Below are 27806 nucleotides of genomic sequence, written 5' to 3'. Positions count from 1 at the left end.
CACTCATGGTGACAACCATAGCTTAACCTGACATGTGAACCAGGTCTCTACTTGCTACTTGAAAGTACTTTTACCATTTTAGATAAGTAACAAAAAATAAAATTAGCAGTATACCTGGAAGGTGTTCTATGCCTCTGGGTTTGAGGCCATAGGCTGTCTTTATATAACAATAGGCAAGCATTCATGATCACCATAACAAATTCTGGTGCATGTTTACAGTCATTCTGAATGCTCAACCCCTGATGGGGGTTACCATTGTTAATCATGTCATTTGAACTCAGGTGGCAGTGGGTCACTTGAGGACTTACTAATTGTCAAATAGCCCTGAAACATACCATGAGTCGGAGGGTTGTTTAACCTGAGTTCAGATGACATGTTAAGCCATCACAACCCTCCTCTGGAGGTTGAACATTTGAAATGGTTGTATGCATGTGCTTCACCTTAGTGTAGCTTGACACTGTGTTGAGCTGTTGTGGAAATGCAAGCCTGGCCAATAGCTCTTCACTCCATTAAAACTGCAGGCAAGCTAAAGGGGGGGAACATTTGCAGAAGGCACGAGTTGCATCCAACAGTAGTCAAACTTGAAATGGGTCTACTTCATTTCCATGGATCTACTCTAAGTAAGACTAATTTACAGTTTAAGACACAAAGATCAGGCTTTAACTCTAGTTGTAGATAACCAGTTACCATCTTTACTCCATGTGCGGGTAAAGGCAAAACAAAGCTATGTTAACAAGAAATTACATTTCAGAAATATAGACCATACAAGCACAATGTTGTGCTCCTCTCCTATACTGCACAAGCTAGAAGAGTGGGTGAGAAGATGACAACCAAGGTAACATCATTAATGTTTTGATACAGATGATGTGTATGTGGGAAGAAAATCAAAGCAAAGAGAAGTTGGATGAGAATATGAAATTAAAAAGGGCAGTACTTACTGTTATTGGCACATCCTTTGTTCCTGAATTTAACAAGTGTAGATTTAAAACTTTTGGCAGATCTATTGAAACCCAATTAAAAAAAGTTATCAGGCTATGTGGTAAAAATGATGTGGTAAAATACTGCTGACTGTAAGTGCATTACTTTAAGTACTACTGCAAATGACACAGTTAAAAATTAAAGTCATCAGTTGTAAACAAATTTGAAAAAATCCTTCATGTTTTTTATCAGAGGTCTGATAATTAATGATGACTAGATAAACTTGCTAAGCTACCTGAGAATAAGGTATGCAGTGTGGATTGTTTCCAGTACAACCTACAAGGCACCTAACAATCAGGATCACCATGCATCTTCTCCTTTCTCCTTAGTCCTCCAGCTAGTGTCCTTAATGGCAGAAGTGTCCTTAATGGCAGAATCATCTGGTCACTCTCACCCTGCTCCTGCTCCACTACCATGTTTTTTCCCTCCTTAGAGTCTCAAAGCAGAACAACTAGGGTTCAGTTCTTTTGTTTTTTAGGTTTGATTTTTTAAAATTATCATTTATGTCAGTCTGTTGCTGTTATGGTAGCCCAATTTGTATTGATGTGTCTGCTCAATTTCTTTGTACATTTCAGCTGCCAAAGAAAACAGCCAAGTGGAATAGGTAATGTGCATAGATATTAACATGGCCAAATCTGCATATAGCCTAAATAGTGCACAGCTGTCTAGGCATAAATTGAAAATCACGGATAAAAGGGAAAAAACAGCAAAAGACAGTACCACTAAAAGCTCTCTGTGTGTGGGAGACAATCTCCCACTTAACAGTGTAATCCTCTCAACTTTAAGTGTTAAATTGACACTTCTCAGTGCCTTCCACCTTTTCAACATTTCGCTAAGTTTCCTGATTTTCCAGAAAGCACAGATATTAACTCCTCAATCTGTTACCTACTTTACTTCACTATTTTATTTGGCAACTGAAACAAATGTAGAAACTAGGCAGGCAAGTCTATGCTTTAGGGACAACTGTAAATTTGCCCTTGTGCATTTGATTAAGATTCAAAAGAAAAGTATTAACACAATTGCACACTTTTCTGAAGGAGTAAAAGTGGTGAACCAATGGTGGCTGCTTGGACATTGGTGTGGGGCTCCACTGGCAGTGGTACAGGAGAGATAACAAAAAGTGTTGAGGAGGGGGGTTGTTCCTCTTGCTGTGTGGCTTGCTAAGCTGGTCCTGCAATTCATGATGAAATTTGTCTATCTGGTTCAAAGAATACAGAAACCCAAACAACCCCTAAGGCAAGTGAAGGAATGTTAGAATGGCTTATTTCTGAAAAATAAGTCCCCCTGCAACAACCCACCATGGCTACTTACCTATGACAAGTTGTGTCATACAAATTAGGTCTTTTTGAAAAGGTTAGAACAATGCCCCCACCCCGCCACACTTCCAACCAATGATTCAGATGCACACAGTTATATAAAAAAGGAATTTATGTTTTAATAAATACAATTCAGGAAAAGCTGAGAAGAATGGAGATGGCTCTCATTCCATTTTTCATGGCCACATTTTTGATAACACTGTTTTTATGATTTTATAGCTAAATGCTGTATGTCAACTACTATCACAAAAACTAACCAAACATTGCAGTTCTGATTTATTTTATTTATTTCATTTTTATACCACCCAATATCCAAGCCTCTGCATACATCCCAGTGTATACATGAGAACCTTTGAGTAGTTAATGAATTTCCAATTACAAAATGGAGGACAATTTATTAAAATATGTAACCATTTGTACAGTGCTTAATTACAAGTGTACCTGTATAAACTCATTTGAATGACATTCAGTTTGGGAGTATATTTATTAAGAAGTTCTTTTTATATTTTCATTATTCATGTATTTAATTTTACTTTAAATGTTATTTCCAAATCCATATACCCTAAGCATAATTAAGTAAAGCATGGATACATTTGATTGCTTTTACTTCCTTACATGAAAAGTCTAAGGGACAAAATAAAATGTACTCCTTTCAAAACCATATCTCCCTGTAATTAGAAAAGATGGCATATTCAAATATAAAGCTTACCTTGTGTTCTTAATGTACCAAAATCTAGCATTTCTGTTGATGAATAAATTCCAGGGGCTTTAAGAAAGGTGAAAACAAAATGAGCATTTTCTCTACTGCAGTTTGGAAATACATCAAACAGATTAAAATACATTTTTACAAACCTGTTGTGACTTCTACTTCTACTGGAAGAATAATAAACTCAGTACTATCTGAGGCATTTGTTTTTATTCGAATGAAGGCTGTGTAATTATCAGCTTCTCTTGAAGAAAAACTGGCTCTCATAACTCCTTTAGTTTCATAGGGAGGAATTTCCTATTAAAATAGATTCATAGATAATTGTAGAAAATAAAGTCAATACAATTAAAGCCATGTATAGCACAATGGAAATATACAGTATTAATGTTGGATTTTCAGGTACTGGGCTAAACACAGGTATGGAAGGAAGTTTCTAAACCAGATGGGAAAAAAGCCCTATCACATGTAAAGTCTGGAACTGGAATTAGGGGATTATTCAAATACATATTACACAAATGACAACTGGTTATATTTGTTTTTTCCAAAGAATGAGACCATAGCTAATTTTGTTGACAACTTATCTACTAGAAGAAATAGATTCAATGATATCACCAATATTTTGTATAAACATACAACCTTACTTGGTTTTGACAACATAGAAATTTGAACATAGAAACACACAGAAACTTTGTGCTAGCACCCCTGTTACAACTGACAAAAGCACACACCTCTCCCATACCTTATGTATTCCAGTTTTCTGGAACTTCTACATTTGATTTAATTACACTAAAGAGAGTCAAATTTAATTCTGCTAATCTAGCAAATGTCAATCATTGAGGTAGGGGATGAGATGGAAAGTCCAGAGTTTGGAGAACCCCCACAAAAATTACAAGTCATCTATGTTCCCTATGCAAAAAAAGTAGCATTGAGTCCTAATCACTGGCAATAGGCAGGAAATAAATAAATAAGAATGAAAGGAAAAGAAAGAAAGATAGATGCTTTAATCTATAATTCAGAGTTTCTTGCAGTGCCAGGATAGATTTTGCCTTGCGTCAACCACATGCTATACTTCAGCCACTTTACTTTGCCCTGCTGAAGTAAATGGTTATCAAGAAGACAGACAGAGGGTATGATTTGCTAAAAATAATACTACATGCCCTGGGCCACAAAACTCAATGCCACAATGTGTTAGAATTTAAACAACAGGTTTTGGCTGTACCTTGCTAACAACATGGTATGAGTGAATTAGCATTTGGATTACTCACCCATAATTTTCTTGAACCCCCTTGCTGGCCAGTTGGAAGCTCTAGGTGGAGATCACCTCCACTTGAATACATTTCCACCACCTACAAGAATAGCCAAAATTTTCAATTGCAGTTGATCTATTGTTGGAGGCCAAACTAGATGTCCTGAAAGAATCACAATCTTTCAAAAAGAAGATTCCTCATGGAATCCTCACATGGGAAATCATTAAGAAACCTAATCAGACTGCTACAAAGGGTCCTGCCTTGAAATGAGGAGCCATAGATTAGGTATTAATTGTCTGTCATCTTAGTATCAATAGTGAATCTATATTTTCTTCTACATAACTATTAAAGTAGTTAAAGTTTTATAGCAGTATATTACAGCTTATGGGCTAAATCAGTTTTTGTGCACCCATTTGGGGGTATAGACAAGTGCTGTATACATTTTTTTTTAAAAAAATACTGTATTGATGGTTCTACTGTATTTTATTACATGATTTTAATGATGCTTATGTGATGTGCTTCATATAGGTTGTTAACTTCTCTGGACCCTTTGTGAGAAAGGCAGGAATGTCAGTCAAATAACCTGAACCTTATTGTAAGCAGGCTTCTATTTCCACAGTAAAAGTTTCCCTTCCTTTCCCCTGTAGATACCTGCACGGCCCTCAAATCCATGAGTGTTACCCAGACATCTGCAAGCAGTGTGTCTGAACAGTGGAGGGAGAATTCAGATCACCATTTGTGTCAATGTTGCTGGCAGAAGAATGCAGTTTGATACAGCACTATCAATATAACTGGAAGCAAAAACTCTCCAAATAATCAATATTTTCCACTTTGTTTATGCCCCTGAAAAATTCGGCTCCATTAAATTTTGCTACTGTATGCACAGCAGTATGTACAGCTTTTAAACTTTTAATAGTTCTGCCAATTTTTTAAAAAATCTGCTACATATGTATGTATGGGTGTGAAAGCTACACAGTGAAGTAACAGACAAATAAAATTAATATGTTTGAAATATGGTGCTGAAGGAGAGCTTTGAAAATAGCTTGGGCTAAAATAAAGACAAACAATAATGCTAGGGAATACTGAAGGCAGAAGTGGAAAAGGAAATCAAATATGAAATGGATCAATTAGCTAAACTAAGCTAGAGTCTTGTCTTAACAGCTGTTGAGCAGGACAGGACATTTGGGATGGAGTATTCATTTATAGGGTCACTATAAGTCAGAAATGACTTGATGGCAGTTAACAACAAAAGCAAATGTAAAAGTCTGCAAATTTCCTACGTCAACCCTTATAATGTGATCACAACTTTTAAAATAATCAGTTCTTGCAACCAAGACAAATATTTTTACTTGAGTGAATTAAACAGGTAAGTTTCTAAAATGAATGTAGAGAAATGAGCCCAAAATTTCCAAGGTGTGTTTCACAATTGAGCAATGAATGCTTTTACAAGTAGTTAAAACTATGGATACTTACCTGCAAAGGTTCACTGTGGGGATTATGGATATTAATTATAGGAGAAAAGCTGCTATTTACAGGAACTTTTGCTCCAATAAAAGGGCGGAGTCTGTAAGGATTTGGTACTCCTACACCAAACACCTGTTTAAAGTTAAAAAGAGGCGTAACCACCTTATTTAGCATAAGTTTATTTTATATGTTTATTGTAAATTATTAACAGAAAAGAAACCATAACTTTCCCAGCCTGAGGTTTACTTTTGAAAAATGCATTTTAAAATAGTCTCATGCCATATTTAATCTATTTAGGATGCAAGGTAGCATATATAACTTTTTCTTATCTTTCACCATCCATACAAAGTTACAAACCAAGCTACTCTCAATACACAAATATTGCTTTTGGACCTTTTTGGACCTTTTAGATACAGAACTTTTCACAACTAAGAAAATGTTTTGTTTCCTACCTCCTAAACCCAATGACTTAAAGCAATGCAATCGTGTTGATTATGCACATAAAAAGGCTTCCCAAGATATTTTGATCAGTATTTGATATAAAAACCTGTATTCCTTCTTGAAAAAGGCTACTTTGTCAGTTAAATGCTTTCTCCCATACATTTTGGTATTGTGAAGTGCTACTGATTGCAGTTGCATTGCCAATATACAATTCAGTCACTATTATTGTATCTCTTAAAAAAACAAAGATAAGTTAGTGGTACATTTTAAAAATAAGAAGTGCTTCATTGTTGTCCTAGATCAACTGAGAAGATGAAAGTCTAATATCTGGTTGCTAGCTTGCTCATTTCCAAGTTACAGGATCGCACACAGAGAACAGTGAAATACTCAGAGATGCACTAAACATTAAAAGCATGCATAGCTTAGTGCCATTTTTGTTGAACTTTTATATAGCTGAATGATGACTAACTCCAGAACCAATGCTCACTAATATTGAACAAAACCTGAGGAATGAGTTCAGCATAAATGCTGCAGTTTTGACTGAAACTGTAGATACACGTGCTGAACTATGAAGCAAACACAAATTGTTTAGATTGTTACAAAGTGCATTTTAAAATGTTATAGTGCTATTTCCTCTTACCTGGTAAGTAAATACTCCATGATTAGATGTGTTAATAAATAAAGTATTTTCTACATTTCCCACCATTCTTGCAAGAAAAACTACATCAAATGATGTGTTCCCTCCTGGGAGGATTTTCTGAAAAGTAAATCAGAAATTAAAATGCTGTTCATCTGAAAGGTATAGTATTTTAAGAATACTGTCTGTTATTCAAAAGGAGATTGATGTGTAACAACTTTTTAAACACACCGAAACACATGAAATAGCTGACTTTGTACCTATCCTTCCACTGGGAATTTTAATTAAAATATCGACAAAATTAGCAAATTTAGAGCTTCTTTTTGTATCATAAGCCCTGACAATTCTGCTACTTCCTTTGCAAGGACAGCAGCCTCCTACCATATAGTGAATAAAATTACATTAATCTGAAATCCCTGGTTAATTTACTTAGGATTCTGACTTCCAATTTACTTCTTCCTTGTTTCTGTGTGCAGTTTCCTGAATCGGGTTTAGAGCAGTTCGGTCTTATGAGATTAAGCTATTTGGCTATTTTTTCTTTAGGCTAGATGTTGAACAGACACATCCCAGTAACTTGAAAGCTTGCATACTGCTTTGTGAATTTTGGTTTGACCCAGTAAAAACTATTGGTTTTGCTATCATGGTATGGGATTTTTCTAATGGACCAAATACTGGAGTTTTTGTTTTCTGAGTCAGGGATTATTTCTAATCTTATAATTACCTGTTATCTGCATTTTTGGAAACACCCTAGTATAAATTATCAGTGCTACCAACATTTAATGATAAAAGCGATAATCCTCTTTATATTTCAAAATATATGGCATACCAGTAAGCTACAGGTAGAAGATCATGGAAAAATCTTTCTTAACATAAATTAAAACTGATAGTATTAAGAAGTGAATCATATTTTCACCTTAACCATAAGCACTGGGCTCAAACTCATGGGAAAATGGAATTAGATGATGTCTTTTGTGTGCCAACTGGTGTAATTGCATGTGGAGAAAGTATCAAAGCAGCAGACTTCGTCTCTAACTACATGCCTTTAGCAGATGCCAGAAGAGAACTCCCACATGTAAACGGTACATACAGTAAGGCTTAATGTGACAAAGAACATTATTATCCTGGAACTATAGATGTTTTAATGAATTTGTGAAGCTGTGGGATCTGCCACAATCCTACACTTCTCAAGCATATTTATTTGAATATCTGAATGGGTATACTGTTTCTTTCTTAAACACAGTGCATCACTACCACGCACAGTCATTCTGTCCCATGTGCAGTACAGGAGGAGGAAAATTAAGAGTCACTGGCACAATCAGAAATTATGTCAATGTTTTGCACTAACAGAAAGTTATGGTTTACAGTTTGTCCTTCCTTATTTTCATCCACTCAGCTTCATTAATCCATATATCCATTCCTGACTCTGTGGTATGACAGCCTTTGGAAATGGAAAATGGCAAAAATAAGAACATAAGAAGAGCCTTGCTGGATCAGACCTAGCTTTCGTCTAGTTCAGTGTTCTGTTCTTACAGTGGCCAACCAGCTGCCCATGGGAAACCCACAAGCAATAGCACCCTCCTACTCATGTTCCCCAGCAATTGACATACATAGGAATACTGCCTTGGACACCAGAGGCAGCAAATAGCCAGCAGGAGTAGTAGCAGATTGATAGCCTTGATCTCTGTGGAAATGGTTTTTCACTTCAGAAATTATGGCAGATCACAAATTAGGATGAACCATGGCTTGCAAACCCAATTTAGAAGCAATTTCCACAGTGGGTGGGTCATACAACATAAGAAGCCATGGTAAAATCTTACCACCGAGGAATTATTCTGTCATCTGGACCCACCTCCATATTTTCTGTAGTCCGTTTCCGTGTTAACTGTGACTTCTTCAGTTGTCTAGACTGTGGATTTTACCCTGCTTGGTATGGAAACACCATAGACACCCCTGGTAGGACTGGCCATGGAAACTGAAACTAGGAATATAAGTACACTTGGCGGGGGGAAAAGGAACCATCTCATGACCATAGTGGACCGATCAGGAGGCAGCTACTGAAGTGCACAGGCAAGAATAGGGAAAGGACAGTGATTTTACTCACCAGGAAGATGGAGAGGGCAAGATGGAAATCACATTGCACTCTGAACCATGTGATTGTCTGACCAGTAAGTTCAGCCCCAAATTGGCATCATGGGAACCATGCAGTTTCACATGATATATAAACATGGCCTATCTAGCCTAATATTGGTGAGCTCCTAAGTTTTGGTACTTATCTGCATAAGTGCTTTGCTGAATACAATCACCTGATAATCCAAAATGCATTTGCAAACTAGGAAAAACCTATACTAGCTGGTATTTGTGAGCAATTTTTCTGTTGAGATAACAAATGGTAAAATTTCTAGGGAATCACTATGGGGAGGGGGGGGATGTCCCCAACCTGAAGCTTTCCCTATGTTTCAGATTACAATTTTTATTAGTCCCAACCAGCACAGCCAGTGGTTAAGGGAGATTACAGAAGCTGTAGTTTACAACAGGTGAGGGTATCAGGTTGCACGAGACTATCCTACAGAAACATCCCTTGATTTATTTTTCATATACTTCTTCCACAGTGACCTGCAATTAGAGTAATTTGTTAATCTTCCATTCCATTCTACTTCCAATAAAAGTAGAATCCATTATGCCTGGATTGAAACAAGTTTGCATTATATCAAAAAGCAGAGCCAACTCACCCTGTTTTGAAAAAAAGATGCATGAAAGTGTGAGGTTGTTGCAGATATTGATACCAATATAATAGTTTCTTCTGAGCTGGGATTATGCAAGTAAACCTTTTCCATTTTTGGCATCCCAACTGGCCTATATAAAAACAGAAAGAGTAGAAAACATTGCTAGAATGTTTTGTCTCTGCCTGTCATCACATAATCCTTATAATTTTATAGCTACAGGGAACACAGTACCTTAGTACACCAAGAACTGAAATATATTTAAAGTCCTTTCTTCAATTCCAAGTTTTTTCTTTAAACAGCTTTGCAATCAATGGGACAGTTTGTACAACATGGCTAGTCCCACTGTGAATTATTTAACCTATGATGAACTGCAGTACATGCAAGGGACATGCTGCTGCCATTTTGCATATGCAATCCCTGATCAGAGATTGTGTTAGTTCTACCAATCACAGGTTATGCAAGGGTTGTTTAACACTCAAATAAGCCATGTCAGCCAGATTCAGATAACATGACACAATCTCTGATCAGGGGCTACACATTCAATACTGGGGCTCTGGTTCATCACTAGTTAAATAATCCACAATGACTTGGCCATGTTATGTGAACCAGGTATATGAATAGGTGGCACAAATAACTTGTATTAAAAGCTGAGCACAAACAGGGAGTCGTGTGTATTGGGTGCAGTATATACATTTAATAAACAAATAAATAATGTCAGTTTATACTATCAGCATGACGAAGTGGCACAGTTCTTCACAGAGGACACCCCTTGGAACTCTACACACAGATTATTAAGCTTTATCTGATACAGCTCACTGCCACTTGATTATAATGACTCATCAAGTGGCACTAAATATAAACTTTTATTCTTTGTGGAGCAGTTAATTGCAGGATACAGGCTGCTTAGAATACTAACCAAAGTGTGCCAACTTACTGTTCATGGAAATCCAGCATTGGTGGTTCAAACTGAATAGGTCTGCAGTTCCCTCGATACATAGATACACTGTTAAGAACAAGAAGAAAGCAAATTGGCAAGTTTTATGTCAGATGCAATTAACTCAGATATATGCATATTTCATCTATACTGGAAACTCTAATACTGCCTACAAAGTCAATTTTCCCAACAAGCACACACATTTTATTACATTCTTGCCTTCTACTAATAATCTTTTACCAAGAGTGGATTACACTCTACAGAACATGCAACATAATCTATGCTTAGGCAGCCTGCAATCCGGGGCTGAGTTTGGACAATCAACATTAAACCACTGCTTCATATTCTGGCTTACTTTGAAGCCACTAATAAAGGTTCCCTGGTTTCAGACATAATTGGAAGCTGTGGTTAAATGCAGTTTCTGACTTATTTTGCTGGTCATATGAAGGAAAACACCTGCATCTAAGTGCCTGAAGCTTGTACAAACTCAGCTTATTAAGCTTCTGATCTTCTGAAAGCAGCCAAAAGTTAATTTATTGGTCAGCTTGCTTAATAGAATGAACAAACTTGCAGAATGTCTTAGTTATCTCCTAATGCACTTTCACAATGTGAATATATAGTAAATCATTACACAGAGAGCAGCCCATTATGAACTTCCCCTGTATGAATTATTTCCATACTGGTTCAACTCTATATTAGAAGAGAAGTATTATGTTAATTTATACATATTGAATACAAGAAAATATCAGTTTGATTATAGAAAACAAATGCAAATCAGAAAGTCTAGTCTTCAAGGAAAGGTGTTTAAATGCACACGCATTATAAAGAAGCTTCCAGTTTTGCTGCCAAGAAAGATATACTGCTTAAATGTCACCAGGAGATATTCTGTCAGTAATTTCTGCCCTAGGAAAAGAAAATCCCACCATACAAAGAAGGGCATTCCAAATACCTATACAACACAACACCCTTTTAGTAGCTGTTATATTTAGCAATGTGTATCTGTTTTGTCACTACACCTGAATGGCTGTAGATTACATGCATGTTGAGAGGAAATATATAATAAAATAGGGAATGAATAAAAGCGGTCAAGTCTTACCTATCTATGTGCATCTGAGGTGTCCAGTGTCTCACCATAAAGTGTAGGCAAACTCTGCATTAGAGAAAGCAGTGGCATGGCCCCTGTTGAAGAGGTCCACCCTCAATCTGACAGATTTAAACTGAAGGGGTGGAGCACTCCGGGATGACAGTGATTTGGATTGAATTAAATCTGACTGTCCTACAGTTTTGAGAAAAGAAACAGTCTTGGCTGCCCTGGTGAATGAACTGTACGACTCAGGTGAATGTACAAGCACAACTGAGTCTCTTACATCTTGTCCTGAGGGTCTTCCCAGCCAGTGTGGGAACAACAACCTGGTTCGATCCTTAAACCAGTATTCCTGGCTGTCTCCAGGAGCTCCAGCTGTCAATCTGGTATGACTCCCATGCCTACTTGGGAGAGGGAGAGTTGCTGGATGCCACCAATGGCTCCATTTGGACAGGACTCCTGGGAACAAAGACCAATGGGCTTCCAGCACCAGTACTAGAAACCATTCTACCAAGGAGACCCATGGCCTGCTTCCTCATCCATCCCAGCACCACCATGTCCAGGACCAGCATCCCCTGCTGTTCAACTACCAGCAGTGTGCCCAGCTCCACCACCATGAGCACTGCCTTCACTATCCACTCATTCCTCTACATCTTCCACCCCGGAAGACTGTGTCTCTGATTCAGATATGGCACAGTATCATGATCTGTCTTCCACATCACCAGAGGACATTGTGACCACCCAAGGACCAAAATCCCCCTCCAAAGATTTGAGTAGATTGTCTGAGCAGGTCCTCTGGATGGTGACATCTCTCAGGCTGAAGGATCTAACAACTAATAGAACCATCAATCGATCTGATCTATGAAGCCATCCAGATGGAGGACTCTGTCCCAGTGGCCATCCCATTTGTGCCGACCCTTCTCAATGCAATGAAGGAGTCTTGGAAAACACTGACTCAACGGTGGCTCACATCCAAGTGCTTAGACAGTCTATATCAGATTCAGGAGGGGGATACCTCCTTTCTCCTATATCACCCTCATCCACACTCAGGGATGGATTCTTTCAGTGGTGCTTCCACTCCAGATGAACATCACAACACTTGTTTTTGATCTATCCTGCCTTGTCTGTTTTTTTGTTTATCGAATTCTGTAAAGGACAAGGCACCTGCCCCCCGAAAGTATATGATCAAAATTTTGTCAAACATAAGGAAATGGCCTTCAGTTGAGCAATGAAGCAGACTCAGCCTTTTTGTATAGGAATTAAAATCTTTCAACTCAAAATGAGAAAAGAATAGTATTATGCATATCTACCCAGATGTGAAGCTCAACTGAGTTCAATAGAATTTACTCATAAAGAAATCCTAAGTAATACAATCCTAAATGTATAGGAGTGTAGCCTAAATCTTGAACTAGTCAAAAAGCAAACCTTAATTCCAGCCATAATATATGTAGGACCCTAGTTACAAAAACAAATCACAGTGGGTGTGCTGCCTGCAGTGTGCCTATCATTTCCATTATTATTCAATAATCTGAGATCTGTTCCTGTTGTTGAACATGATATCCAAACAAAGCCCAGTGCACTCTTTAGGAGCTAAGCACCCCGGCACATTTTGGGCTAACTTCTTTTACAAAAATGATCTTGGTTTTGGTGACATGCTCTGCAACCTACGAAGGAGCCAACTGTAGGTTGTGAGGTAAAAGTAAAAGAGGTAGGTGCACTGTAGATAGCATGTCTGCTTCTCCCCATTTATGCACAATAACCCATCAGCTTTAAATGGATTGGTTGTTCTGCCATGAGAACAGGCCCACATTTGTAATTGAACTGCACTGCCTAAACTTAGCAGGCACAAAGTTCTGTAAAGTAATGGGTATAATATGAATCTCACTCCAAAGATTTAATAGCTGCTAACAGATGAAGATAGTTGGGCACATTAGAAAGGCTCAACTCTTAACATTTGCCTGCAGTATATGTAACTCCTTAAAAATAAGAATTGGTGTAGTTTTCAAATCCATTCTACTTAAAGTAAGAATTCTAAAGAATTTGAATTTTGCTCTGAACTGTTATCATAAAACAGTAACAAAAATAAAATAAAATGGCGATGATGACCATTTCTTTTGACAGTTATGCTCATGCCAGTATAACCACTGTTCAAACATAAGCCAGTTAGTAGGCTGATGGTCTTCAAAAGTGTACCTGTAGAAATATTGAGAATTTCACTGGGGATCCCTAAACCCCTTGAAATCCCTTTATACCTAGATCTTTACACCCCTTAAAAACCATATGTCCTAAAAACCAACTGGAAGCAGTGAAAAATAAGTGCTTTTTCTTCACAGTCATAAAAGATGTGATTTCTTTTTTTTCACACCCACAGTACACAGATTAAGTGAGGATATCTTAGCATGAACTTTGAAATCAGAACAGCTCTAGCACTACACATGACCAGGTCCAAAGTTACATGAAAATTTCTTGAGGTCACATACATTCTGTTTGCAATACCAGAAGCTGTTTACAAACAAAACAACAAAATCTACATACACATGAACACACACATAGCATAAAGCTAACTAAAGTTTATGGAAAGGTCAAGGTAAACAGGTAAACAGAGGCTGAAGATAAGTTAAGTCTACTTTCTTGGAAGGCTTGGAGAGGAAGCATGCAAAAATATAGAACACCTGCCCCTCCCCATCAGAAGCAGAGCATGTTCATTCAATATCTAAGTGCTAAGGTTACTGCTAAAGTATAAATTTCAGAGTGAAAAGATTTCACATATGAATACACTCCTCTGGATACACTCTGGATACACTCACTATATGCAGTGAAGAGGATAAGTTGTATGCTCTTAAGCTTGATGTTTGCTCCCAAATTTTTTGGAAATAGAGATCAGCTTGTAAGCGTTCAAAGAAAAAATAACTGTTCAGGAAACTACAGACTGCATCATACCAAAAACCTTGCTAAAGAAGGCTCCCATACCATATCACTTCTCTACCAACAGTATGGGTGTGAAATCTCTAGCCAACAGGCCAGGTACAATCTACAAGGCCTCTCCATCTGACCTGCTGAGTGTGCACCTCTTCAGAAGCTGTATCCTTCACAGGAGAGCAAGGGGGAGAGGCTAGTCATCTCTGTTGGAAGTGTCCTGTTGAAGGTACTGTGCCTTAAAACACAACAGTCCTAAAAGGATTGTCTCAACCCTTGCCTATTCTATTTATTTGGTTGCAGTATTACTTCTCATATGAAGCAAATTCTGAAGATGTTTAAGAATCAAATCAAACAAAGCAAACCAACAAAAACTGCATACACGCACAAAAGAGTATCATGAGGCTGATATAAGGTTAACTAATAACTTGGGGGAAACAAAAGTAAACAGGTAAACAGATCAAGGTTACAAAGAAGTTAGCTCTGCCTCTCTACCTTCTTGCTTCAGTAACTTAGTGGCTATTTTGAAATCATGAAATTTCCCATTTTTCACAAACTAGTTTCACAGGGTTTGCAGGGTTCTTGTTTTCTTTAATACATCCATGTATTGTCTGCCAGGAAAATTCCCTAAATATGTACTGTGGGTCAGCAAGTTGAATACAAATAATTTTCTCTCCTTAGGTGTTTTCAAGTAGATTTTTGCAACAATTAATTAGGATTTGCAAATTGAGCCATTTCCCAAGATAACAAAGTGATAATCCATTTCCCCTCTCCCCACCCCAGCTTTTTGGAAGAAAAGACAAACTGATTTGTTGAGAATGAGGAATCTGGCCAGTGTAATACAACAGCAGTTAACTTATTTTTATTGCCTCCCATATAAATTTGGTCCGTGTTCTCACATGCCAGTCATGCATTGCAACTATTTACAATACACACAAAGGAAATACTTATTAATCTGCCACACGTAGGAGACTGGGAATTTTGCCAAGAAAATCAAACTACCACCACCTCCAGTCTTTTAGAAAGTACTTTAATGACTATCACAGCAGTAAGAAATGACTTTTTTTTTTGCAAGATTGAATTCCTTATGCTGTGCAGGTTCTTTTAAGCCATGCCAGGGTGTCTGTTCAATGAAAGGTCCTCACCTAGAATCAGCATCTGTTTGCAGCTTTCATGAATGCAGCTTTCATGAGTGCTCAAGTACCTTCAGACTGGGTAATGAATTTAGAATTCTATCTCACACAGATCAGGTAATAAGGAACAGGTACAGAAGAGTGTAATTAACATTTCAAGTTCAAAAGGTATGGCCAGTCTTTCCTGCTTATCACCAGGGCAAGGATTCTACAATAATTCAACACAGGACCTCTTTAATTGTGAGAATTATAAAGATAGACCAGCCTTCCCCAGACTGGTACCTTCAGGGTGCTTGTGTAGGAATGGTAACACTACTGGCCCATTTGGTTAAGAATTGTTTATACTGACTGGCAGTGGCTTTTCAGATTTTCAGTCTTTCTAACTTGCCTGCAGATACTAGCAACTGAAATAGACCTTTTGCATGCAAAGCATAACTCTACTTCTAAGTTACAGTCCTTGCCATATACAGTACAATGTTCTGTGTAGATGCACCCTTGGTGCTGTTTTTGCAAAGGTCAGCATGGTTCCTGTCCAAGGGCATGCAGGACCATGATCGGACCTGTAGGTACTTGGAAGGACTGGAGCTTGCATGATCATGCAGCACAACTGGGTACTCTGGAAGAATCTGCAGAAAGGTTTCCCTGCACTGGCATTTGTGGTGTCTGACTCTGTTTATTTACCCAATTTATATGCCACCCCACTAGCCATACACTCTCTTGGCGGCTTACATCATTAAGTAATATTGTCTTCAGTCTTGCCTTGCTCTTAACTTCTGTCTGTTCCCAATCTTGGCCTTTGCCTTTGGTCCTGCTATGCCTTGCTGGTTACTTGATCATGCCTTTGCCTCTGGCTCTGCCACACCTCGTCAGTTCCTGAGCCCTGTCTGTTCCTCATCTGCCTTCACTTTTGAACCTGCCATACCGTGTCAGTATCTGAACTTGCTTGCCCTTAGGTCTGCCTTTGCCTGTGGACCTGCATGCCCTTACTGGGATCTGACCTTGCTTGTTTCTGTCTTTCCCTTTGGACATCCAGGTCTTGCTGGGTACCTGATTCTCACCTATTTCTGACTCTGTCTTTGCTTCTGGGCCTGCAGTGACTTGACAGCATTTTGACCCTTCTTTGTTCCCGACTTCATCTTTGCCACTGGCCCTACTGCATCAATGCCAGGATCTCCATCCACCTCTATCACCAATGGTTCCAGTTCTGCAGCCATGGACACTTGTTGCCTATGTCCCAGATCTGACAGTAAGTACCCAAAAGTTAATTACTGGTAGTCCTTTTGGACTACTATTCCAGATCATTTTTGAAAGAATTTCATTAACAGCATGTTTAGGGTATCCTAACTGTATCAACTGAAAAGAAAAAAATGTGCCATTAATAGATCTTCTGACATTTTGAGCAGCAATCTTGCCAAAGAATGTGTGAAACAGGACTGAACCAGATTGCTCTGGAGTACCAGCATCAACCTAATAGAAAAGGGAGAAGCAGAACAGATCACCTATGTGTCACATGACATTCTGATAAACAAATTAGCAAAAAAAAGTGGACTAGATTTAAAAAAAAACAATTAGGTGGACCCAAAATTGGCTGCTAAATTGGACACAAAGGGTGCTCATCAAGTGGCACCTTCTCAAATTGGATGGCGGTAACTAGTGGGGTGCTGCAAGGTTCAGTCCTAGGTCCAGCACTCTTCAACATCTTTATTAATGATTTAGATGAGGCAGTACAAGGTAAGACAATCAAATTTGTAAATGATACAAAACTGGATAGAATAACAAACACCCTAGTAGAAAGTTCCAGGACAATCTTGATAAATTTGAATGCTGGGCTGAAAGCAACAGAATGAGATTCAATAGAGGCAATTGCCAAATCCTCCACCTAGGAAAAAGAAACCAAATTCATCCCTACAAAATGGGGAACATGTGGCTCAAGGACCTTGGAGTTATTGTGAACGACAGGCAAAATGAGCCAACAATGCAATCCACCTGCAAAAAGGGCAGGTGTCATTTTGAGATGCATTAACAGAAGTATTACTTCTAAATCAAGAGAAGTAGTAGTTCTCCTATACACCTCACTAGTCAGACCTCATCTGGAATACTGTGGCCAGTTCTGGGCACCAAGATTCTTATTACAAAAGATGCAGAAAAATTAGAAAGGGTCCAGAGGAGGGCAACAAAAATGGTCCAGGGTTTGGAAACACTGCCCTATGAAGAGAGACAGAGAACTGGGCATGTTCAGCCTTGAGAAAAGAAGACTAAGTGGGGGGACATGATTCCTCCATAAATACCTCAAAGGCTGTCAAAGAGGAAGGTCAAGATCTCTTCTCACTGATAACAGAGTGCAGAACATGGAATAATCAATTCAAGCTGCGACAACCCAAATTCAGGCTAGATGTCAGGAAACGTTTCCTCACTGTCACAGCAATATGATAGTGGAACCAGTTGCCTAGAGAGCTTGTGGGTTCTCCCACACTACAGACATTCAGAAACAAACTTGACAGCCATCTGAGTGGGATGGTGTATACTGGTGTCCTGCAACAGCAGGGGGTTGGACCTGATATCCTTCATGGTCCTTTCCAGCTCTACTGTTCTATGATCCTATGATTTTATGGCCTTGCCAATGGAGAATGTGTGTGTACATTGATCTGCCCCCTGCCTGCTTAACTATGGCTTCTCCGGGCAAATTCTAAAACGTTTTGCCTCCTAGGACCAGAACCTGACTCAGAATTATCTAGCAGCAGCTGCATCTCACCAGTTTGCTCAGCTTTCTGGAACAGTGCATAAAAGGAATACTGTCTTGGGCAGCAGATCTGCTGCCAAGGGGACAGTCTTTGCTCTTTTAGGAAGACACTTGAGGCTTGAATTAGGGCCACCTTAATTCTCAGAGGGGAAGTACTCAGCGGATGCTCTGTGGCCCTATTTATTCAAGGATAAACAGTAGTTTGCGTATCTGTAACTGTCATTCTTTGGGTGGTCATCTGTGACCAACAACAGGTTCCAAGCAGGTGCAAACCCATATGTGCGATGCACAGAGACCACAAAGAACTTTTATTTGTATTATGTGTCTTTATAAGCCAATATTGCTTTGGGTGTACTACCTTCTGGTGGGATAAATGTGAAGGATAAAGGGAAGCAGAAAGTACCATTTTAAGAGTAGAGGACACAGCTAACCATAGCTCAGGGAGGTTGTCAGGTCATGAGAGAAGCTTACCCCAGTGTAGTGCCCTCTAGACATTTTGGAGTTCAACAGGGTGTTGAAGGCTCTGTCACTTCAACTGCTGTAAAATGCTCTACAGGGCTGATTTTGACAACTTTGAAATCTTAAACTGATCTAAAATGCTGTTGCCAGACTATTGTCTGGGGCCAGTTACAAAGAGCCATTACAATTCCCTTGTTAACCTACTTTCACTGGCTACATATCTCTTACTGAGCACAGTTCAAAGTCTTATGCAATTAAATCGCAATTTGTAGGGTTTACTTAAATCAATTTGTTTTGGACTCATGGGAAACTGTGCTTTAACAAATTCCAGAACTATCAAATTGAGTTTCATGGGATGGGGTGGGGAGGGACAATAAGCATGCTTCTCATTTCTGGTTTGACAATTGCACCTCAACAGGTCAATCAGACCTGTCTCTGCTGTGAACTAGATATCACTTCAGTGAAGGGAAAGGAACCTCTTACTGAAACAACTGAAACAATGAATTCAGGCCCTACTGCTTTTACCTTCCTTTACTTATCATAGAAACATAGAAAACATAGCGAGTCAGAAGGGGCCTCCTGGGCCATCTAGTCTGACCTCCCACTCTGCTCATAACATGCCTACCAAGTGCAAAGAGAGGCAAGAGGGGATTAGGGTTCCCCCTAAATTGGCCAAGTGTATGGCATTTGAAATCAGGGTCTCATCTCACCACCACATGGTAGAGTTACCCTAGAAAAACAGGAAGATAACACATGTGATAACTCTGCTAGGCAGTCAAATGGCCATGCTAGCTGCTGCTGCTGCTGCTGTTCGAAGTTGTAACTCAACCTATCTGACATGTATCTAGTTAAAAATTCTGCTGTGAGGATTACTGGCTCTTTGGGATGCTTCCTTAGGTAGATAAATTCTAAACTGATATTGCCATTTAAGTTCCTGGGCCTATGAACAATTTTCCTTAAGCTGTTTTCAAAGAATGAGTCTGAAGGTAGATGGTGCTCAAAATGTACAAAGATTATCTTTAATTCTGAATACATCTTGCATTGTAAAGTTTATAGGACAATTTTATACCCGTCTGCTCCTAATCCCAGTGAATTCAACTGATTTTATTCCTAATTATGTGAGTACAGTATTGTATTTAATATAATATAACTCCTGTGTATACAAGTACTCCATATTTCCAAATCTATTTAAAATGTGTCAGTTTGTTCCACAACTATTTGCATATATTCAGTGATCTGCTATACTTCCTCTTTTTTGCTTAAATATTCAGCAGATTTAACTAAAGACATCTGCAATTCTTAAAATATGTCATGATGCAAAAAAGGTGGTATCAAGCCAGAGCAGTGGTATTATGTTAGGTTTTTGGATGCTTCTGGTATGTTATTGCACACCGTCGTAAACTTTCTTGAACAATGCAAATTAGCTTTTCAAAAGTAGATAGAAACTATCTACTAGGCTAACATTTGGATGCTTCTGTCAACTAAATGAATGTCCAAACGCAGTAACTTGTAATTTCCTCTGGTACATTTAAATGATGTGAATTTATCATACTGAACACCCAAAGGACATGTGTAAAAAAATAGCTGCTGCACAAAACTCTAGTTGACCATACAGAGACGAATAATTTTCAGCAAAAATAAATAAAAATAAAAAGATTGCTCATCCATTTGAATTCTCAACATTCTGAATGTGCATTCATACCTAAAGTCTGAAAGGGCTTTAAGGCAATAACAGCGTCTTGAACCGCACTCAGAAATAAACCATTTGCCAGTCAGTTAAACAGGTAAAATAATGGGGTCACATGATCCTAGCAATTGACTCTTGTCAGCAGCATGATGAACCTGCTAAGTTATAATCTGTGCTCAGACAACATGATAACCCACACTCAAGGGTTAATAATGGGTTGAGTGTGAGCTGTCATTGAACCATGGGTTGTTGTTGAACTAGGGGGTCATCATGTTGTTTGAAACCAGCTAACAAACCATGATGAACAACCCACAACTCACAAGTCAGCAACATACCATTAGTTCTCTTCATTGATTGTTCATCATTAACACAGACAATACAATAACCCTCATTTCTATTATAATTCACATTTCAATGGCAACCCACACTCTGTTGTATGAACCCAGTAACTGGCTCAGTTCACACAACACAATTAGCCACAGTGTTTTTTTTTTTTTTTTAACCATTGTTGATGTGTCTTGTTGCCTGAACCTGATTGTGGGCTTTAGAAACCATAGTAAAAAGTGATGGTTTGCCTATAACACCATGGTTTGTGTTCTCTGAACCCAGGATCATGATTTCCACAGTCATGGTAAGCAACTACCATAGAGTCCTCTGGAAAGAGTGGCAAATGCAGGAGACACTCCAGCCTCTTATGTGTGGAGTTATGAGGAAAAGGCAGGTGACACAGGCAGGGGGCAATGCACCTTGGGATTGAATTTCTGGTACAGTGGCTAATGGGATATAGGCCAACAGTGGGAAGACTGAGAAGGGAGGATGGAAGCCATGATAACACAGAAGCCATTTGATCATCATTTATAAAACATGGTAAACATCCAGGGTTTCTTGTTGTGTTATGCAAATGCAGTCACTACGAAGTGTAAGGACATGAAGATTGTCTAATCAAAATTTACTTAATGCATTTCTGACCACAGTCAGGTCTGACCATTTAGGAACAAGTGCAACTGGCACACTAGCCTAAGATGGCAATAGCACTCCCAGTTACAATCAGTATTTGAACCTAGCTCCAGGAATATCCACAAAATATAAATATGCTCTTTCAAAAACACTGTAATCTAATCTAAAACAGGCTGACATCCTACCCAGAACAGATTGATCTCCTAACCACTAACACCTTTGCCTTTTTCAGATTTAATTTCAGCTTGCACACCCTCAACCTGTCTATCACTGATTCCAGAAACCAATTCATATGCAGTTCTCAGCACATACCAGCCCTTATAAGAAATACCTGCATAAAATATTTGTGAGCTGTTTTCTCTGAAGGAGAGGGGTGATTTCTCCCCCTTCCCGAAATGATTTTTTCAGAAAGTGGCAACCATGTATGCTACACATATTTTCTGAAGAGTTCAGTGCAGAAAGAAAAAATCTTCTCTTCCACAAGTTCTCTACATATAGGAGAACAGGTCCCCATGAAGACCACAAAACAGCTTTTCTAAGTTGGCCAAATCAGTGCAAGGGTTAATATAGTGCACTACATTACTAGAGATACCAATAAGCAAGCAATTGTCTAAATGACTGGAGATTTGAGTCACCCATTATTTTTATCTTGAATCCTCAAGCAAAATGAAGAGATTGATTGATTGACCATAAGAACTTTATATGCGCTTGAAAGGGAATACCACATGCAAATTATTTCAACATAAAAACAAGGTTTGTTTAGTCACTTCCATTCACCAGAGAGCTATCAGGCAGCATGCACCAACACACTGTCATAATTACAACAATTTTAAAAATTCCTATGTTGTTATGATATAGGACCTGGGCCCATAAGTTCCTATGAAAGTGACGGAAACCTACATAACTATTCGACATTTAGCTGTTTGTCAAGAGATGTTTACTGCTTCCAAGATTATGGAAGGGCAGTTCACATGACCAACTGAGGTAGCAGTTAAAGTAATTAATATTAGGTGAAGAGCTTGCTTCTACCACCTGACTTGATGAGAAAAAGATATTCACCAATATATTTTATTACCTAAAAAGATAGGCATATATTCCTGATGATTAGACAATTATATGGAAAGGCATAAACATTTTTTAAAATGAAAATGCTTCCTTAGATTAAGCTAACAACATTTATAGGATGGGTGGGGTTGAATCCAGTATGCCATTCTCTTTACAAAATGACTACTTTTGGATCAAGTAGAGAGCTCCACTAAAAGGGAATGGATTTTGGAGTGATTTCCTCTTTCCCCTACACATCCTCTCCACAATTTGCTTCAGAGTTTGGGGGACCCATGATAACCACATGGAAACTGGTACAGTCAGAAAGTGGAGGAACTGGCAAAGGCCAACCTCCTTTTTCTATTTGCAAAGCCCTCCACTTGATAAAATACCTATCAATGAATGTGAAGACTCCTTCTGTTAATGGAAGGAAACCATTAAATACAACTTACAGCAATCTGACAGAGAATTTGTCAAATGTATTAATCTTATAGAAAGATAATTCAAACATTGCTTAGTAAAAGTCTGGCAATGAACTCTGATGTCACGTTTTTTCTCAAGACAGAAAAGGCACAACAAATGTCTATCTTTTGGTATAACTTCGCTACCACAACAGACTCATTTACAAAAGGGGGTTGTAGGACTCTGTTTTCTTTTTCTAGGGTTGCCTTCCTATGATCTTTGAAATTGCCTTACTGCTTCAGGGCATAAACAGCATGAAAGAAAAATGAATTTTCTCAGCAATTTTCTCACTAGTCACTAATGAAAAGAGAAGTTCCTAATGAATCGACCACAATAGAAGGACAGATCATATAAGTCAAAAGAGAACTGAGGGAATAGGTGAGAGGGAAACTACTAGGGATATGTACACTGGAACAATGGGAGAACATTGCTGTTAAAGAATTCTCAGCTACAGAGGTTTCCTGAACAAGGCTCTATGCAGGTACAGACCCCTTCTGTGTGATCCACACAGATCATGGAGAAGAATGAAAGGAAATAAATGCACTAATAACAGCTTACCTTTTCTGTTGATATGAACTGAGGCTAATGGTTGTCTCAGTCTGAAAAGAGAAGAGTCAGTAACAAAAAGTGTTCTTAAACAGTCACTGATACATGATCAGAATACCCAGAAGCCAGAAATAAAGTATACATATCTCAAGTGTCACCCCATAAGTTCTAGTCAAAAAATCTTACAACATATACTCTTTCACAGCTTAGCTATGCTAGTTCAGATCACACACCTATGTATCTTAACTCAAAGAAAGTACTACTTAGCTTAATGGATTTCCTCAAGAGTGCCTAAGACTGTGGGCTCAATTAAACATTACAAGCAGTTATTAAATATAATAGAAACTAAAAAAAAATCCATATTCTAAAGAAGAGCCACTACTGGGTATTTCAAACCTAGCACTGGAGACTGTGAGTTTTTGTCATAACCAAGTAAAAATTGCAGGGAATCAATTGATTATTTAAAGCTAACTGAAGTCAGCACAACTATGGGATATGATTCTGAAAGGTTCAGATAGAAAATGAGCCCCACAAATGGTCACATAACATATCAGCCCTTGGGATGCTTTCACTGGATGGCCAGTTTCTATTTAGAAGGCCATGAAAAATAGCTGGTGTATAAGCTGGATAAAAGGTATGTTACAATATTAAGTCATCAGTGAATGAGTGCCAGAATTTCATTTTTGTTAAGTTTTGTAGAAACAGGCCCTATTAGCCAATTAAAGTCTTCCTTGCTGTTTATGAAGATGAGAACATTATATCTATGCCTTGAACTTGTTCCTTGGTATCAGAACATTATAAGTGAACCTAGTTACAAAGCATATGCTTAAATAAACATATGCAAGATTAATCCTATTTGCATGCTTCCATCAAATAACTAACTAAATTTTTAAACCAAAATGAATCAAGACAATAACAAAGTAATCTAAATAATCAGAATAACTGAAATATTACATATTTGCCAGAGGCAAATGCAATAATGACTGTTGCTAAATTTCTGCGCTATCCTAAAGTAATGATATGCAAATACCATTCGAAAAGAGCCTTGCTACTCAGCTATTTAGTGCTTTCTTGGCCTAAACTAGCACCTCAGATTGAGCATGGAAAGTGATGCAATCTGAAGCTAGCTTAAATAATAATTTTTCAAATAAGGATTCTTTCATCTCCCTATAGCACAAATGATCAAGCTGTTAAAAGAGGTACAGTTGTGCCAAAGTTAAGCGCTTAACTCTAAATCAATGAGATTTAAGTACTTAGCTTTGGTTTGTTTGTCCCCTTAAACAACAGGATTTGTACTATTGAACTGGAAGCTTTTCTGCTAGAACATGCATTGCTGCTGTGCTATAACAGTTGAAACACGAGGACAAGAAAAAAATAATTTGGTGCCCAGATATCATTATAAGGAAATTAAAGGAAGTCTTAAAGGTAGTATATATGCCCTTTCTAAGAAAATGACCCATTACAGTAACTAAACTTAGTATGAATCAATCAAACTTAGAATGAATCAAAATAATTTCACAGTACGCAAATTAACCCTGTTTTTCTGAATTAAATGAGAAACACAGCATCACACTGGGTTTCAATAGATCATGCAATAACAATTCAAGTGCTTTTTTTTCAAAATCATTCAGCACATGTAAAAAACAATTAGAAACCTAGAAATGTTTAGCTACACAGATTGTTAGCTTAGAAAAAAGGCACAAATGAAGATTCTAGAGGAGGTGTTTAAGATTATGCACAGTGTAAAAAAAGTAGAGAGAGAAGTGGACATTCATGAAAGAGGAGGAAATCAATAGCTACTACCCTTTCTGGTTATGTACTACCTCCACTGTCACAGGTGGCATCACTGCATTCACCAGATGCTGAGGAGCCTGAACAGTTACAACTGTTGCATCCATCTTGCTTGAGGGAACCTGTGGGCAGCTTGTTTGCCACCCTGTGAATGGAGTGGTCAACTGGATGGACCATTGGTCTGATACAGCATGGCTTTCCTTATGTTGTTAACAAATGCTCTGTGGCAAAATACTTTGTATGTTTAATTATCTTGAGCACTGGACAAAAAACATATTCAGAGATACCAACACACATCAAAAGCAAGATTCTGAAGAGATGCAAAAATTATGGCAGAGCAGAACTGTAACATTTCAGGTACCCACCTGCAGCAAGTACCTTGCCACTTTTGTGAAGATAGTTCACTATTACTTCAAGCCCAGATATATACTAAGCCCCATGTTTGAAGATCTAATATAAAATGCTCAAATTATACCATGCTAACAACTGTAGACAGATTGTCATAAAAATGACAAATGCTGACACGCATGTCTAAACTGAAATTGTAAGTTGAACTCAGACCAGACAGGCTGCTTGCCCATAACTGTAGTTTTTGAGTGGTAATCTATGTTTTACATCTAGGGGGTTTGCACCTGCACGAAGCCTCATTAGGAATATACTAGAGCAGGATGAGCACAGGTCTAAATGCTTTAGACATCAACTCCCAGAAGGATGAACTATATCTAGTCTGAAAAGCAACTTCTTCTAAAACAGTAGTTGGAGGACTCAATCCTAATTTCCCACCTTAGAAGTGCTTTCCTACCCGAATTCTACCTTTGCAGAGGTGCATGTCCAGTGAACTAGCATAGAAGACTGGCACTTAACCAATATTTGCCCTTGCAACATGTGTACTTCAATTTTTCACTTTCATTTACCATAGTTTTTCTGAATATTAACGCCATAATCTCTATCTATTCCTGTACAGTCAAAAACAAACATGAACTCTTCAGTAACTATCATCCTTTGTCTCTAGAAAAAGGGGTATCTGTGACAGTCTTTCCCAATGTGTGTTTACTAAGTAGTAATTTACTCTGTTCAGCTATCTTATTTCAGAGCAAATATGCATGGAACTGTAACTTTAGTTTTCAAGAAAATTATCTTGGTTGTTCAGTGTTCCACATGCACAGAGAGAAAAATTTGATTCCCTATGCATACAGAATTCTGCAGTACTAAAAGCATGAGAGCTGTGACAGATTCTGAATGTGTAAACACTCTGTTTACAGTTGCAAACTGTATCAAAATATTAAAGAAATATGAATTTTAATGGAAAAATTGATTTCAACTCAAAAATTAAAGGTGTTTTTTTCTTTAGCAATTGAAATATTTAAGTTACCTTAGCTTAAATCAATGTGATTGATTCAATCAGTTTATCCAGAAATCCTTTTGCAAAGCAGGTCTAGCCTAATCATTTGAAATGCCACTTTGGCATTCAAAGCAGAGACTTGCTGGGATATCAAAGTAATACAGACAAACTAACAAGGCATTGGAGCTTGTAAAGAATTACATGGAAAGGATGAGACAGTCAAACCAGAGGTTTAGGTCTGATTTCTTTATTAATTCAGTGATAAAATACTGCAGAGTAAAGCAGGCTATTTAAAGGAATATGACTACACATGTAGGCAATACAGGGCAGTATCTACTAAATGAAAAGCACTGGAGAGCCAGTGTGGTATAGTGGTTAAAAGCACAAGACTGGGACTCAGGTTATCTGGATTCTACTCCCCACTCAGCCACAGAGCAAACTGGGTGACTTTGGGCCAGCCACAAACTCTCAGCCTATTGTACCTCACAGGGTTGTTGATGTGGGGATAAGACTGAAAGCAGGAGGGGGAGAATGATGTAAGCTGCTCTGAGTTATTTGGGATATAAATTTAATAAATAAATATTTACCTGTAATAAGCCTCCTTCATCAAAACGCAGAACTTCTATTATGCTATCTGACTGGATGAAAGCTGTAAAAATGCAAATTCAGAGTATTAGTCAAATCCATTTGTGTAATCCATCATTTAGGAATTATGATACTTTCATCTGGTTTCCACCTCACCCCTCATATTTTAGACATTTAAAATGGGAAAACATAGATTTAAAAAACTTGTCAAGCACATAAAAGATTCCACTGGGTCACACATACAGTACATCTAATCCAACAAATTCAATTGCTCCCAGCAAATCTATTAATATTGCATGAACAAGATCTACTAACAGGTTTTTCCACTATCAGCTATTTGGACATCACAGTAAATCACTGTGTATTATTACCTGCCCAATCATAAAGGAAAGGCACCTGGATAATTGTGTCAGGTCCCTGAATGATCACAGAGGTCTTTAAAGTCCTCTGCAAAGTGGGCTGGCTTAACCTGAAAAGATGACCAATTTGGTCCTAGGTGTGCCACAGCAGGGATGTTGTTCCAAAGATGGGGGGCCACCACTGAAAAGGCCCTCCCCCTAGTTGCCACCCTCTGGGCCTCTGAAGGAGTTGGCACCTGGAAGAAGACCCCAGAG

The 27806-nt window shown here is 38.2% G+C and overlaps 1 protein-coding gene across 3 annotated transcripts in view; it reads right to left on the bottom strand.

Moving 5' to 3' along the window:
• Positions 1-27806, bottom strand: part of TMEM131 (transmembrane protein 131) — a 76522-nt gene that overhangs the window by 35472 nt on the left and 13244 nt on the right. For 2 of the 3 annotated variants that reach the window (XM_044433409.1, XM_044433417.1), the window contains exons 2-11: positions 27195-27256; positions 23487-23527; positions 10447-10515; positions 9519-9642; positions 6793-6909; positions 5721-5843; positions 4266-4346; positions 3147-3297; positions 3004-3060; positions 939-1000 (exon numbers count right to left, since the gene is read on the bottom strand). In XM_044433409.1, the coding sequence (XP_044289344.1) occupies positions 939-1000; positions 3004-3060; positions 3147-3297; positions 4266-4346; positions 5721-5843; positions 6793-6909; positions 9519-9642; positions 10447-10515; positions 23487-23527; positions 27195-27256 (887 nt within the window). The remainder of the gene's footprint in view (positions 1-938; positions 1001-3003; positions 3061-3146; positions 3298-4265; positions 4347-5720; positions 5844-6792; positions 6910-9518; positions 9643-10446; positions 10516-23486; positions 23528-27194; positions 27257-27806) is intronic. The other variant, XM_044433425.1, reaches the window with a different exon arrangement.

The sequence above is a fragment of the Varanus komodoensis genome, unplaced genomic scaffold, assembly GCF_004798865.1.
Source record: "Varanus komodoensis strain SLA01 unplaced genomic scaffold, ASM479886v1 scaffold1, whole genome shotgun sequence".
Classification (NCBI taxonomy): domain Eukaryota; kingdom Metazoa; phylum Chordata; class Lepidosauria; order Squamata; family Varanidae; genus Varanus; species Varanus komodoensis.
The sequence above is the reverse complement of the archived record's forward strand: the minus strand, read 5'-3'. Positions and strand labels throughout refer to the sequence as shown.